This window comes from Stylophora pistillata, chromosome 5 (assembly GCF_964205215.1).
Source record: "Stylophora pistillata chromosome 5, jaStyPist1.2, whole genome shotgun sequence".
NCBI classification, from domain to species: Eukaryota; Metazoa; Cnidaria; class Anthozoa; order Scleractinia; family Pocilloporidae; genus Stylophora; species Stylophora pistillata.
The window spans coordinates 34,447,443-34,461,627 of record NC_142523.1 but is presented as its reverse complement, the minus strand read 5'-3'; the positions used below and the strand labels follow the sequence as shown (position 1 = coordinate 34,461,627).

Here is a 14,185-nt window from a genome sequence, read left to right as displayed (position 1 = left end):
AAGCGCTCCTGGAAAAAAAAAAGAACTTGTCAAACATGTTAAACACTGCTGTAATAGGTTGGCTTGTCTATGAGGCCCAAAACAATGAAACTTCCTAAATGACCCTCCCATTATTAACTCTATAACCTTACCCAACAAGTCAATGTTCTGCTGTTTTATTTCTGATGTGATCACGCGCAGATCAGGTGTAAAAATAGACACTGTGTAATCAGGTATGTTTCGCAATAATCTTTAGTGGCTTTCGGTTTGGTGCCCTTTTCACCTTCGAAAGGAGTCTTGCTTTTTTTCTGGAGAAATACATCGATGCAAAGCTTCAATAGCCCCTGAAATCCTCAAAGAGGTAAGACTAGATCATTTGTAATCTAGATTGAGAAGCAACTAAGTGTCTATACAACAAGACTATAGCTCAGTGTACGAACCGTTAAGAGTTTTGTCACAAATCCATGCCCGTGTGGGCGAAGTGTTATACTTAACGGCTCTATAAACGAATTTAGGCCTGCTCCATTTGAAACATGTACCAACAGCTAAGTCGATTTCATTTTGTAGAAAACAATTTGGGAATTTGACCTTCATTCATTTCGCGAAGTATATATATCTTATTTGACGTTTTGTTGTGTAGTATCGCTGGGTATTTTTACTCGTTATTTTTATTTTGACTCGCCCTACGGGCTCGTCAAAATACGGCACAACTCGTAAAAATACTCAGCGATACTACACAACCAAATGTCTAATAAGTTATTTATTATCCAACACGCCAAACTGTTATTTCAGCGCGGGCGAATTTCGCGGATTTTATTTGCGAGGAGTGCGTGACAGAAGTATGCAAAGCGGAACGGAATTGGCGCGTTGTTGTGTCGCTGTTTCTATTTTCTTCATTAATGAAGAAATTTTCTGGTCGTCAAGCTGTTTTTCTTCGTTCGATTCATCTAATGAAGCTGGGCCTATATTTGCCAGCCATTTTGACTCTTCGTCGTCGGAAATATGATTCAAATTGTCCGCCCCTTGCTTACTTTTTTTTTCTTAACTACACTTCAATTTTTCGCTCACGCGATGCGAGAAAACCTGTTTAACCGGTACTACAATAGACGAGTACAAATACCGCGTGATATTTGTACTCGTCTATGGCGTTATTTGTACTCGTCTTGGTGTAGTTGGATAATAAAGTCTCTTACCGGACGGATGTACAACGACTCTTTATTTGGTGAATGGAAAACCTCATCGCTTATTTCGCTTTGCTTTTTCCTCCGATGTAAATTGGAACGTTTCGATAGCGAGGAAACGGTCTGGAGTCTTTATTCTTCGTGCCAGCCCATCACGATCCAAAACGGCAGTGAAAAGGTGATCAGATCAACAATAGTATTTAACAGCCTTACTGTGTTCCTCAAGGCACTGAAATAAGTCTCACTGGTAAGTACATTATGTCAGAGTGTAATTTAGTTTTTTCCGTAAAGGGCCAGGACTTGCCAATGATGAAATTTAAACTAAACAGCTACCTGTCTTCGGACAACAACAAGAGCTACATGTCTTTGCTCTCGAGATTGATCACGAACGAAGATCGTTAAGTTTCTTGCCAATAAGCACGTTAGGTATGTTTTGAAGATGGGAAGATTTTCGAATGTATGTTGTCTAAGGTAAAACCGTAGAAAGAAATTGACACAGACAACTCCGCAGTCGATTAAGATCTTCTCTGCATCATCGTTTTCCAGACACGTTTCCCCCCTAATTTTCTAACCCTATATACTTTCAGCTGGCTCTAAATTTTACTATAAAGAAAATGCTGAATGTTTTCGCTGAAGATAACCGGTGAACTGAATACTAAACTGTTCGTTCAAAAATTTTCCTTTCGGTGAAAGGCTCAGTTTAGTGCTTTTATCATTTTTTACTTCATAAATTGTTACAATGCCGTTCGGTAAAGGGACTTTAATCAGAACGTTCTAGAAGAGGACATTCGAATATGGTTGACCTCAGTTCAAGATTACTTACTGACTCCTATTACTTGAAATATCACACCAAACACGAGAGCAGGCGGTAAATCATTCAACGTTTAGTATTCCCCTAATGTTGCCCTTTATCTGCTTTGTATTAATAGAACCGCTTCGAGAATTTCTTGAAATATTGCCCAAGGGACCGGGGAAGAACTGATGTGCTTTGCTCTACCACTTTTTCATTTTTTGACTTACCTCCTCCAACGTCCCCCATTCTGATGAAATAGTTCTATTTACACGTAACGGATCAGCGCATTTGCTGTTAAAAGACGCGTGTCATGGGATTATTATTTCAAGGCTAAGGTCACAATAGGTAACACACTGGTTTCACTTTCGTGTTCCTGTTTACAAGTTGAAGGCTGGTTGCGGATGAGCAATTTTAAGTTTCTTGTCTTGTCTGGTTGGAATTTTGACGCCTAAACGAAATTCAGAACCGATTTTAGTAGTTGTTTCAGACAAGAGATATTTACATTCTCTACAGAGGCTTAACTGTGGAGTCTTATCCTTGTTGCTGCTCTGAAAAGGACTTTGATTAACACATTCTCGAACAGAATTTAGATTTGCTCTATAATTTGACTCAACCCCCATTAAGTAGCTCTGCTCATAAACTCAACGGATCAGCACAGAAATCGCAAGTCTGACGTTTGTGGCTTTAAAGGTGCCGTAAAAAAATGATGCAATGTCTAGAGATTATTTCTGAAGGTCACAGTATGTAACTAATCAGTTTCACTTTCATGTTCTTGGTTATTAGCTTCTAAATAGCTCATATTGTCCTTGCGTCGGTTTTCTTTCTTACTTATTCTCTTTCCGATTGCGTAGTGTTACGCACGCATTTTTTGTTTCAGTGTTTCTATTTGTGTATGTTGGACAAATCACTGGCATCGATTTCATGTGAATCACATTTGGAGGTAACTATCACTTAATGATAATGATTATAACAACTTTATTATTTTACTTATATAGCGCATTGCGGTGCGGTGTACAATATTTTTTCGGAATGGTATAGAAGCAAATAATACATATGGAATTGTATTTTAATGTGAACAGGGAGGGAGTGGGGATGGGGTAAGCTTAATCTTACCCCCCCGTCTCACTTCTTCCACGCTAAGTAAGGTTATCGTACCCAACTTAATGACGAATTTTCCAGACTTTTGTAGAGCGAAAGAACTTCGAAAAATAATGAAGGTTAACGTGTCGAGGCACATCCTAGTGTTGTTTGCTGCGGAGAGATGATGGACAAAGAATCAAACCAAAGCAAATTCAATAATTATCAGTAAAACAATTGATATTAAACTTGCAGAGTGCAGCTATTTAGGGAGGTAGATAAGGTGTTCTGCCTGAAGGCCAAAGAAGTTTTCGCTTTCGCGTTCGTCGAGTGTTTTGTTGACTACAGAAAGCAGCCTATATTCTTTATCGCAGATGATCAAGCACCACCAAAAAGTTTCCAAAACTTGACAGGAGCAAGTACCTTAGTTTCATTTGCATGAAATTTATGAGTAGCAGATACAACTCTTTTCAAACGAAAACTACTTCCTAGAGTTGCTATATTGGAAGAGAAGGAGCTTCATGAGACCGTAACAAGATGAAATTTAACCGTGATTTCTCCCATCTTCCTTAACGCAAATTCCCCTACATCAGTGAAAATGTTATTGATGTTATTTTGTTATGCTTTGTAATTTCTTTAATCTAATATTCTCAGTTTATCAACTCAACAAAAGAACTTCTATGTTTGGTCGGGCACCGAATATCTTCAATACTCCAAAGCAGGTTGCTTCTTATTTCAAATGGATTTCTTTGCTCAAGCTGAAGAAGGTCTTTACCAGCTCTATTTTCAGTTTAAGTCATCCTTTCATTCAAGTTGATCATTTTTCAACGATCAAAGTTTGTTTGAGTGAGTGTAAAGAAAAGTAACCAGGAAAATACAAACTATTTTCTCTTAACTGACGTAACCCAAAAACCTGTCTTTCTTACTTCAGCAAAACAAAAGCAGTTCAAATGGCCCATTGATATGGCGTCAAAATTATTCGATCATCGCTTTATAAGTATTGTGCGGCCTTCCAATGAAATCTCTCGAAGTCTTTTGTGCTGTCTTGCCTAGAGACGTGATTTATGTGCATTGCGACGAAGCCAGATTAGCTTTCGCATGCGAGTTCCTCAAGTGTTTTGTTGACTACAGAAAGCAGCATATATTCTTTATTGCTGATAAAGTATTATTACCGTGCTAGACATTTTAATCCTTTGTTATGGTTGAAGATAACTAGTTTGCTAGGTGGTCATGTTTGAGTTGGTAAAACTGACCTTGAGTTTTACCCACACTGAACATCCTGTTTTGGAAGTTCCCACGGTTAGCTAGCCCAAACATGTCTGTGATTTTTGTATTTAATACTGGAGCACTCCTTGCTGAAAGTAGTAGAAATAAGCAGTGGAACAAGAGAGAGAATAAAGAAGAAAATTACAGAGTCTCAGTACCTCTTGTTAATTTGCCAAGCGAGTGGTAAACCCCTCAACAAAAGTGCTTTTCGTGAAATGTCTTCTTAAACTTGTTCCAAACGTCAATATTGCATAAAAGAACGCTTATTATGTCAAATATATCTCTTGGCTCAGGCTGGAAAGAATTCTGTCTCTCTACCAACTTTTAACACAGACTCCGTTTTGTCATTTTCACTTATCTTTCATTACAGATGACTTGCCGTGAAAGTAAGCCTTGACTGATAACAGTTACATAAGCCGTGAACAAAAAGTAAATAGATTTGAAAATTCTTGCGAAAGAAACCTCAAGCAACAGAAACCCAGAGCAGATCTGTGGCAGCCCTAAATGCAGAAGGCTTCCTTCCGCTGTTAGGAGCCGTCTAGATTGTCGAACAGCATGAGAATTTGTAATATTTATTTACTAATCAGATCAAAGTCGTTCAAATCTCCGTGTTACTTTGCGGTAAGAGGTGATGGATCAGAAATCAAAACAAACTATTCTTAATACTTCTCAAACAAAAGAAAAATAGATGACATGTTGCCATGTATCTGTTCAATAATAGATGACAAAAGTGTCACGTGAGGCACAGCAGAGTGTGTCACTGATGTTCTTACTATTTTGACGTCTTCTGTGATCTATTACTAAACAGACCCACGGCATCATGGATGATCTATTATTCAATTTATTATTACTTATATAGCGCAAAATACATGTGGATATGATCTAATGCGCTAGAATTCTGATTGTTTTATATGATAAATGCGTCTGTCCTCCAGTCGATCATTGGTAAGAACCAATCACAATGCCAGCGTTATTTAGCTTATGATACATAAAACACCAGATATGCTGCTGTGTGCAGCTTTAAATGCATGTGATTCTTAACTATTCAACCTTTGAACACAGACAGTTTAAGTATTCCAAAGGTTTCCCAAACTTCCAGAACGGTATGTATTATCTAAGTTACTGATTCAAGTGAGTTCCAGATAACTTTTTTCTCTGAATTTGGTTTTGTTATCGATCTATAGAATCAGAGTGATAATTTCCATTCGTGAAGAAACCTCAGTTCACGAGTTGACGTAAATTAAAGTTAACCGTCACGTGTGGTGTGTATCATTTTATACAGTACACTGGGAATTTATTTCGGCTCAGGTTGGCAAAGTTCTCTAGTATTTATCTAAGAGTGATGGCTGGTTTTTACTTAACGCTATCATACTTGAATGAAGTGAGAAGCGATTCTTTATTGATCACTAGAAAGTGAGCTGAGAGAATGGAATTCAATGTTAAGAGACCTTATTAAGTAAGATTATCAAAACTAATTACCTCGGACGCAAAGAAGATAAACTGAGAAGACGGAAAAAAATTCGTATAGCTTAGAAATTATTGACTTTGACCATCAGTTCTCAGACTTAGACAGTATTCCCGATGCTTTAAACATTTTCTTTATTATAGGAAAATTCATTACCTGACGAGGGACTCGTGCGGTATCAGTTTTTGCAGGAAAGTTAACGCGGAATTGACGAGGTAGGTGATCGATTTTCCTTAAGTCGCATATTTGAACAAAAATTAGTAAAATCAGAGTTAACTTCGTTTGCTTCTTCGGATGAGTCAAAAAAATAAAGGCTGATAGTTTCTAAAGAAACTGTTTGGGGCTGCGTCGGTGGGGGTAACGAAATAATTTGAATATATCAACAAAGTTGAAATGGTAAATTGGCCACTGTTACGATTATAAAAGCTGACGTTTCGAGCGTTAGCCCTTCGCTCCGACGAAGAGCTAACGCTCGAAACGTCAGCTTTTATAATCGTAACGGTGGCCAATTTACCATTTCAACTTTGTTGATACATTCAAATTAAATTGAGAAAAAAAATGATGTGAAGTTGTTAAAAAGTAGCCTTGATTCTTTGCTGCTCAATTTTCCTTCATATCCCTAGTCCTGGCGTCAATTTAGCTCCACCCTGTGAATAAAGGAAATAGACTTCCTTGTTTCTGACCCACCCCTTTCCTAAAAAAAACATGTCTAAGCGCGTATCGCTAGATCTTGACACATATACTATTTGCAAAGACAACCCTGATGCCCATTAACAAAACTTTGGTTTTGCGCAGGTTCAGACAAGAAATGGCCGCTGCATTTGAATACACGGAAGAGCAGCTAAATTACTTCAGGATTTGTTACGTTGTCACTGATATTATAACAGAGGGTCTGCGAACAATCTTTAAACAAGAATGGGACAGTCGCCACAAGACAAGACTAGGAGAATGGAAAGATCAACCTAAAAATGGACTGGACTTTTGGAATGGGGAGTCCCTAAAGAACAGAAGGAAAAACGCACGGCTGTTATCAACCATGAAAAATGGCGATAAAGCTGAATGGGATTGTACCATGCTCTTTTACGCTATTCTTTTTTCAGATTGTATCCACGGTCTCAATTCAGTGGTTCGATCAAACATAGATGATATAAGAAATATTCGGAATGAAATCGCACATGACGAAGCAGGCCAACTCTCTGACGGAGATTTCAATATTGTTATATCGCGGGTGAAAACTGCATTCGTCGCCCTCGGTCTTCCCACATTAAAAATCAATGAAGTCCAAAATCAAACAGCCTTCCCCACAGAGGAGTTAAGTAAAGTTTTAAGGGAGGTTAACGACCTGAGACAAAAACTTAAAGAGAAGGAAAAGGAACTTAAAGGAAAAGAAAAAGAACTTCAAGAGAAAGCAAAGGTACTTCAAGTAAAAGAAGAACAGAGGCTTGCCTTGCAAGAACAGTTACACGCAGATGTCTCTCCATTTTGCATTCTCCCTCCTAAACCAACACACCTCATCGCTGCTCGAGAATCTGAAGTTGATGAAATTATGCGAAACCTGCAAACATTAAAACGCACCGATGATGGGATGAGCATACTGTATTTGTCAGGAAATCCAGGAAGTGGCAAATCTCAGCTGGCCCGTTTAGCAGCCAAGCGATTCTACGACGAAGTCAAAGAAACACCTTCCGCAGCTTCATTTGTCATGACACTGAATGCTGAAAGCCCAGAAACAATTTTGAACTCGTATGTCGATTTTGCTCAACATTGCAAATGTCCCGGATATGAAATAACAAACACTTACGGCTCGAAGGATTTGAACACAGACGACAAGATTTCATATCTCAAGTCCCTAATCAGTGCAAAAATTAAGCATTACACTTCATGGCTGGTGGTAGTTGATAATGGGAACTCTCTTTCAAGCGGTCTTTTGCCTGATGCAGGAAACGAGGTGTGGGCAAGGGGCCAGATGCTAATAACAACGCAGGGCACTGCGTCTATGCCGTTAACAAGCTCTTCCGTACAAAACCTTTCCGTCAGCGCAGGAATGCAACCTAACGACGCATGCTCTTTGCTGAGCATTCTTTCTGATATCCCAATTAATGACATAGAGAAAGAAGTTGCTAAGGTATTAGACTACCAGCCACTTGCCCTAGCGGCTGCAGCCACGTATGTGCGACAAGTTCGTCAGAGTAAGGTATCCTCGAAATTTGGCTGGAGCGACTACCTGAAGAAATTGGAAGAGGGGAAACGAAGTGCTACTGAAATCAGACTTGCTGAGAGCAATCCAAGCTATCCAAACTCCATGACCAAAGTAATAACACTCGCTGTCGAAAAGGCGATGGCGGACGATATAATTTTCCATCACATCTTCAATTTTCTCTCTGTGTGTGCATTACAGCCGATCCTTCAAGAAGCTGTTATCGAGTACGTCAGAGCAGTAGATGAAGATTTTGAAGATGAAGATATGATGAGAATGAGAATGAATCAATGTTCATTATTGCTGATTGAAGAAAAAGAAGAAGAGGAAGAAGAAGAGGAAGAAGAAGAAAAAGTGAGTGGTGTCTATATTCGAGCTCATGGTATTGTTCACGATGTTATTAAATCTGCGACGAAAGATTGGACAAAGGATGAAGTTTACGAAGTGGTATATGGGGCTGTAATGTCATTCTCAAAATTCGAAAAATTAGCTTCTATTGATGTGGGAACAAAATTAGCTCCCCATTTAAAGATGTTAAGCTTAAAACTTGAACATGTGGTAATTAGAAGAGAAAAGCCAGAATTCTCCGAAAGAGCACTTAAGTCTTTGAGTTCTTACGCTGGTGGCCTTTGCACCCTCGGTGACATGTGCCATGACCACAGTGAGTTTGGAGCAGCGATAGTCTTTTATCAATTGCAGTTAAAAATGATTGAATCAAGTCACGAAGGAGAGGACCTGAAAAAATCAGCATGTTACAGCAACTTGGGTATTGTACATAATGAGCTGGGCAAAACAGACCAAGCAGAAGACTACTATAAGCATGCACTGGAGATTGAGCTGAAGAAGCTTGGACCTGATCATGTTGATGTTGCAGCCTCTTACAACAATCTGGGTACTTTACACAGTGACCTGGGCGAAACAGATCAAGCAAAAGACTACTATAAGCGTGCACTGGAGATTCGTCTGAAGAAGCTTGGACCTGATCATGTTAATGTTGCAGCCTCTTACAACAATCTGGGTAATTTACACAGCTACCTGGGCGAAACAGATCAAGCAAAAGACTACTATAAGCGTGCACTGGAGATTCATCTGAAGAAGCTTGGACCTGATCACGTTAATGTTGCAGACTCTTACAACAATCTGGGTATTTTACACAAAGCAATGGGCGAAACAGATCAAGCAAAAGACTACTATAAGCGTGCACTGGAGATTCGTCTGAAGAAGCTTGGACCTGATCATGTTAATGTTGCAGCCTCTTACAACAGTCTGGGTAGTTTACACAAAGCGCTGAGCGAAACAGATCAAGCAAAAGACTACTATAAGCGTGCACTGGAGATTCGTCTGAAGAAGCTTGGACCTGATCATGTTGATGTTGCAGCCTCTTACAACAATCTGGGTAGTTTACACAGTGACCTGGGCGAAACAGATCAAGCAAAAGACTACTATAAGCGTGCACTGGAGATTGATCTGAAGAAGGTTGGACCTGATCATGTTAATGTTGCAGCCTCTTACAACAATCTGGGTAGTTTACACAGTGACCTGGGCGAAACAGATCAAGCAAAAGACTACTATAAGCGTGCACTGGAGATTCGTCTGAAGAAGCTTGGACCTGATCATGTTGATGTTGCAGCCTCTTACAACAATCTGGGTAATTTACACAGTGACCTGGGCGAAACAGATCAACCAAAAGACTACTATAAGCGTGCACTGGAGATTCGTCTGAAGAAGCTTGGACCTGATCATGTTAATGTTGCAGCCTCTTACAACAATCTGGGTACTTTACACAGTGACCTGGGCGAAACAGATCAAGCAAAAGACTACTATAAGCGTGCACTGGAGATTCGTCTGAAGAAGCTTGGACCTGATCATGTTAACGTTGCAGACTCTTACAACAATCTGGGTAATTTACACAGTGACCTGGGCGAAACAGATCAAGCAAAAGACTACTATAAGCGTGTACTGGAGATTCGTCTGAAGAAGCTTGGACCTGATCATGTTGATGTTGCAGCCTCTTACAACAATCTGGGTAGTTTACACAGTGACCTGCGCGAAACAGATCAAGCAAAAGACTACTATAAGCGTGCACTGGAGATTCGTCTGAAGAAGCTTGGACCTGATCATGTTAAGGTTGCAGACTCTTACAACAATCTGGGTAATTTACACAGTGACCTGGGCGAAACAGATCAAGCAAAAGACTACTATAAGCGTGTACTGGAGATTCGTCTGAAGAAGCTTGGAGCTGATCATGTTGATGTTGCAGCCTCTTACAACAATCTGGGTAGTTTACACAGTGACCTGGGCGAAACAGATCAAGGAAAAGACTACTATAAGCGTGCACTGGAGATTCGTCTGAAGAAGCTTGGACCTGATCACGTTAAGGTTGCAGCCTCTTACAACAATCTGGGTATTTTACACAAAGCACTGGGCGAAACAGATCAAGCAAAAGACTACTATAAGCGTGCACTGGAGATTCGTCTGAAGAAGCTTGGACCTGATCATGTTAAGGTTGCAGACTCTTACAACAATCTGGGTAATTTACACAGTGACCTGGGCGAAACAGATCAAGCAAAAGACTACTATAAGCGTGTACTGGAGATTCGTCTGAAGAAGCTTGGACCTGATCATGTTGATGTTGCAGCCTCTTACAACAATCTGGGTAGTTTACACAGTGACCTGGGCGAAACAGATCAAGGAAAAGACTACTATAAGCGTGCACTGGAGATTCGTCTGAAGAAGCTTGGACCTGATCACGTTAAGGTTGCAGCCTCTTACAACAATCTGGGTATTTTACACAAAGCACTGGGCGAAACAGATCAAGCAAAAGACTACTATAAGCGTGCACTGGAGATTCGTCTGAAGAAGCTTGGACCTGATCATGTTGATGTTGCAGCCTCTTACAACAGTCTGGGTAGTTTACACAAAGCGCTGAGCGAAACAGATGAAGCAAAAGACTACTATAAGCGTGCACTGGAGATTCGTCTGAAGAAGCTTCGACCTGATCATGTTAAGGTTGCAGCCTCTTACAACAATCTGGGTAGTTTACACAGTGACCTGGGCGAAACAGATCAAGCAAAAGACTACTATAAGCGTGTACTAGAGGTTCGTCTGAAGAAGCTTGGACCTGATCATGTTGATGTTGCAGCCTCTTACAACAATCTGGGTAGTTTACACAGTTACCTGGGCGAAACAGATCAAGCAAAAGACTACTATAAGCGTGCACTGGAGATTCGTCTGAAGAAGCTTGGACCTGATCATGTTGATGTTGCAGCCTCTTACAACAATCTGGGTATTTTACACAAAACACTGGGCGAAACAGATCAAGCAAAAGACTACTATAAGCGTGCACTGGAGATTCGTCTGAAGAAGCTTGGACCTGATCATGTTGATGTTGCAGCCTCTTACAACAATCTGGGTACTTTACACAGTGACCTGGGCGAAACAGATCAAGCAAAAGACTACTATAAGCGTGCACTGGAGATTCGTCTGACGAAGGTTGGACCTGATCATGTTAATGTTGCTGCCTCTTACAACAATCTGGGTAGTTTACACAGTGACCTGGGCGAAACAGATCAAGCAAAAGACTACTATAAGCGTGCACTGGAGATTCGTCTGAAGAAGCTTGGACCTGATCATGTTAAAGTTGCAGCCTCTTACAACAATCTGGGTAGTTTACACAGTGACCTGGGCGAAACAGATCAAGCAAAAGACTACTATAAGCGTGCACTGGAGATTCGTCTGAAGAGGCTTGGACCTGATCATGTTGATGTTGCAGCCTCTTACAACAATCTGGGTAGTTTACACAGTGACCTGGGCGAAACAGATCAAGCAAAAGACTACTATAAGCGTGCACTGGAGATTCGTCTGAAGAAGCTTGGACCTGATCATGTTGATGTTGCAGCCTCTTACAACAATCTGGGTAGTTTACACAGTGACCTGGGCGAAACAGATCAAGCAAAAGACTACTATAAGCGTGCACTGGAGATTCGTCTGAAGAAGGTTGGACCTGATCATGTTGATGTTGCAGCCTCTTACAACAATCTGGGTACTTTACACAGTGACCTGGGCGAAACAGATCAAGCAAAAGACTACTATAAGCGTGCACTGGAGATTCGTTTGAAGAAGCTTGGACCTGATCATGTTGATGTTGCAGCCTCTTACAACAATCTGGGTAATTTACACAGAGCGCTGGGCGAAACAGATCAAGCAAAAGACTACTATAAGCGTGCACTGGAGATTCGTCTGAAGAAGCTAGGACCTGATCATGTTGATGTTGCAGCCTCTTACAACAATCTGGGTAATTTACACAGAGCGCTGGGCGAAACAGATCAAGCAAAAGACTACCATAAGCGTGCACTGGAGATTCGTCTGAAGAAGCTAGGACCTGATCATGTTGATGTTGCAGCCTCTTACAAGAACCTGGGTAATTTGCACAGTGACCTGGGCGAACTCCAAGAGGCCAAGCATTGTCTTGATCGTGCACTGGTAATTTTTATTTCGAGATACGGTCAAGATCATGTTAGGGTACGAGAGGTCAGGAGGAACTTCTCTCGGCTACAACAGAAAAGGAGATGCGTCGTGAATTAAGGTTTAAGCTGCTTTGAAGAGAAGAAAAGATGGACTTGTAGATAGTCTAGGAACTGGGCTAATTTATAAACGGTGAAGGCCTTTAATTCTTTTTAGACGTTGCTGTCCCTTTGCTGGAGAAGTTTCGCCAGACTCTAGACCGTTTTGATGTTTTCGGTATATTTGAAATCATTCGAGCTTCTTCTATCCTGATTTGCAAACTCTGTGATGGGAGACAGTTTAAAGACGTTTCCTTGCTTGAAGTCCCACGTTCCAGGACAAAATCGTTTATGAGTCGCCATATAGTGCTGCTTTTTCTGAATTATGACTTTTGATTGATTGGCTTGTGTACATATCACTCTCTTCTTATCAGCAACGTATATTTATAAAGTAAAAGATAGCCTGGTGGTTTCGTTATGTTTTATTTTTGATGGAACTTAAACTAAAAACAGGCTCCTCCTGTAAGAAGGAGTATAATTGACAAGGTTTCCAAATGAATAGCTCAGGACTTAATAGCACTGTAGATCTCAGTCTGAGAAGTTTCAAAGTATTGTAAAAGATTAAGAGACTCCTTGTGATATTACCTTAGAATTTGAAATTTCGTTGAAGTGGAGACATAAACGCTTTATCTATTATCTTCTCATACATTCTTAGATGAATGTCTCGCGTTAACTACAGAGTGTACGAGGAGCTTCGTTTAATCGGGATGATTAGGTCTAGTAATGGTTGATTTCGACTCAGTGCATCTCAGTTCACCGATCTTTAAAATAATGACGGACTATATATACATTAGCCTTTTGTGAGAGCTTACATAAGTTTATATATTTGTCTGCGGTCAAATGTGAGATCGTAAGAGATGATGTTTTTTTCAAATACACGGACATGTTTTTGCATCAAATAGATACTTGTGTGGTTATTATCTTTCGATTTTACTTTTGGAGCGTGCAGTGGCCCCTCCCCACCCAGATTATTCAAGCATGATTTGTTTTAGCGTCACTCCTTTGGCAAGCTCGTTATCTTCTTTTTTATTATACTGGGTGAAACCCGAAGCGAGTGCCAAACGTTAGCAGCGGCTTCAGTTGTGTATCCCTGGCGCTTGTTCCATTTTTTGTCCCCCTTCCCCGGGCCAAAAATCTTTATGTACATCTTTGGTTTAGATCCGTTGGTGAGGTTGCCGTGTACGTCGTTCCCTCCGGTTTGATGACTCTGTTTATGACGTAGACAAGTCACATGGACTTTTGTTCCATCTTAAAACAGTCAACGTATGTGTTTTCTGAAGCTTTCGATTGCAATGTTCTTCTTTACCTTTTTCATTTTCAATTGTGAACATTTGTGAAAAGAGGAAAACCTCACAGCTTTGAAAATGGCTTTTCGTCGCGCAAATTAAAATGGATAGAGCAAAGAAGCACAACACCCACAAAGAATAAAGCATGTTTTATCATGAATTTGCAACTCTACATCACACTTATAGGTCGTGGCAGTACAGACGCTGCAGCGTTCGGTCCATCCAAACCCAATGAGGGCCAATATGCCCCAGGACAGTTTGAGCAAGTGCGGTTAATAATAAATGATTTATTAGAGGGCAGTCTGACCAAAGTTTGCCGAGTTTAGAGAACAAAAATACAGGCTGTTCAGGCGCATTGCAATTTGAAAAAAAATTAATC

At 40.3% G+C, this 14,185-nt stretch overlaps 2 protein-coding genes and 1 long non-coding RNA gene across 4 annotated transcripts in view; 2 read left to right on the top strand and 1 right to left on the bottom strand.

The window, feature by feature from the left end:
- The window catches only part of LOC148731612 (uncharacterized), a 197,078-nt gene that overhangs the window by 125,671 nt on the left and 57,222 nt on the right, over window positions 1–14,185 (bottom strand). The gene's annotated exons all lie outside the window — the stretch shown is intronic.
- The window catches only part of LOC148731608 (uncharacterized), a 136,763-nt gene continuing 122,769 nt past the window's right edge, over window positions 192–14,185 (top strand). The window contains exon 1 of one of the 2 annotated variants that reach the window (XM_088759343.1): window positions 192–340. The gene's annotated coding sequence lies outside the window, so the exon portion shown is untranslated. Of the gene's footprint in view, window positions 341–862; window positions 1,408–14,185 lie in introns of those variants that run through there. The other variant, XM_088759342.1, reaches the window with a different exon arrangement.
- Window positions 2,934–13,421, top strand: LOC148731615 (uncharacterized). Its single transcript, XM_088759326.1, has 2 exons — window positions 2,934–5,976; window positions 6,557–13,421. Exon 2 carries the CDS (start codon window positions 6,570–6,572, stop codon window positions 12,540–12,542), a length of 5,973 nt encoding a protein of 1,990 aa, XP_088615452.1. The 5' UTR covers window positions 2,934–5,976; window positions 6,557–6,569; the 3' UTR covers window positions 12,543–13,421.

Excerpts from the sequence above, each read along its gene's own strand:
- LOC148731615 (XM_088759326.1), top strand. The coding sequence starts at position 6,570 with ATGGCCGCTGCATTTGAATACACGGAAGAGCAGCTAAATTACTTCAGG.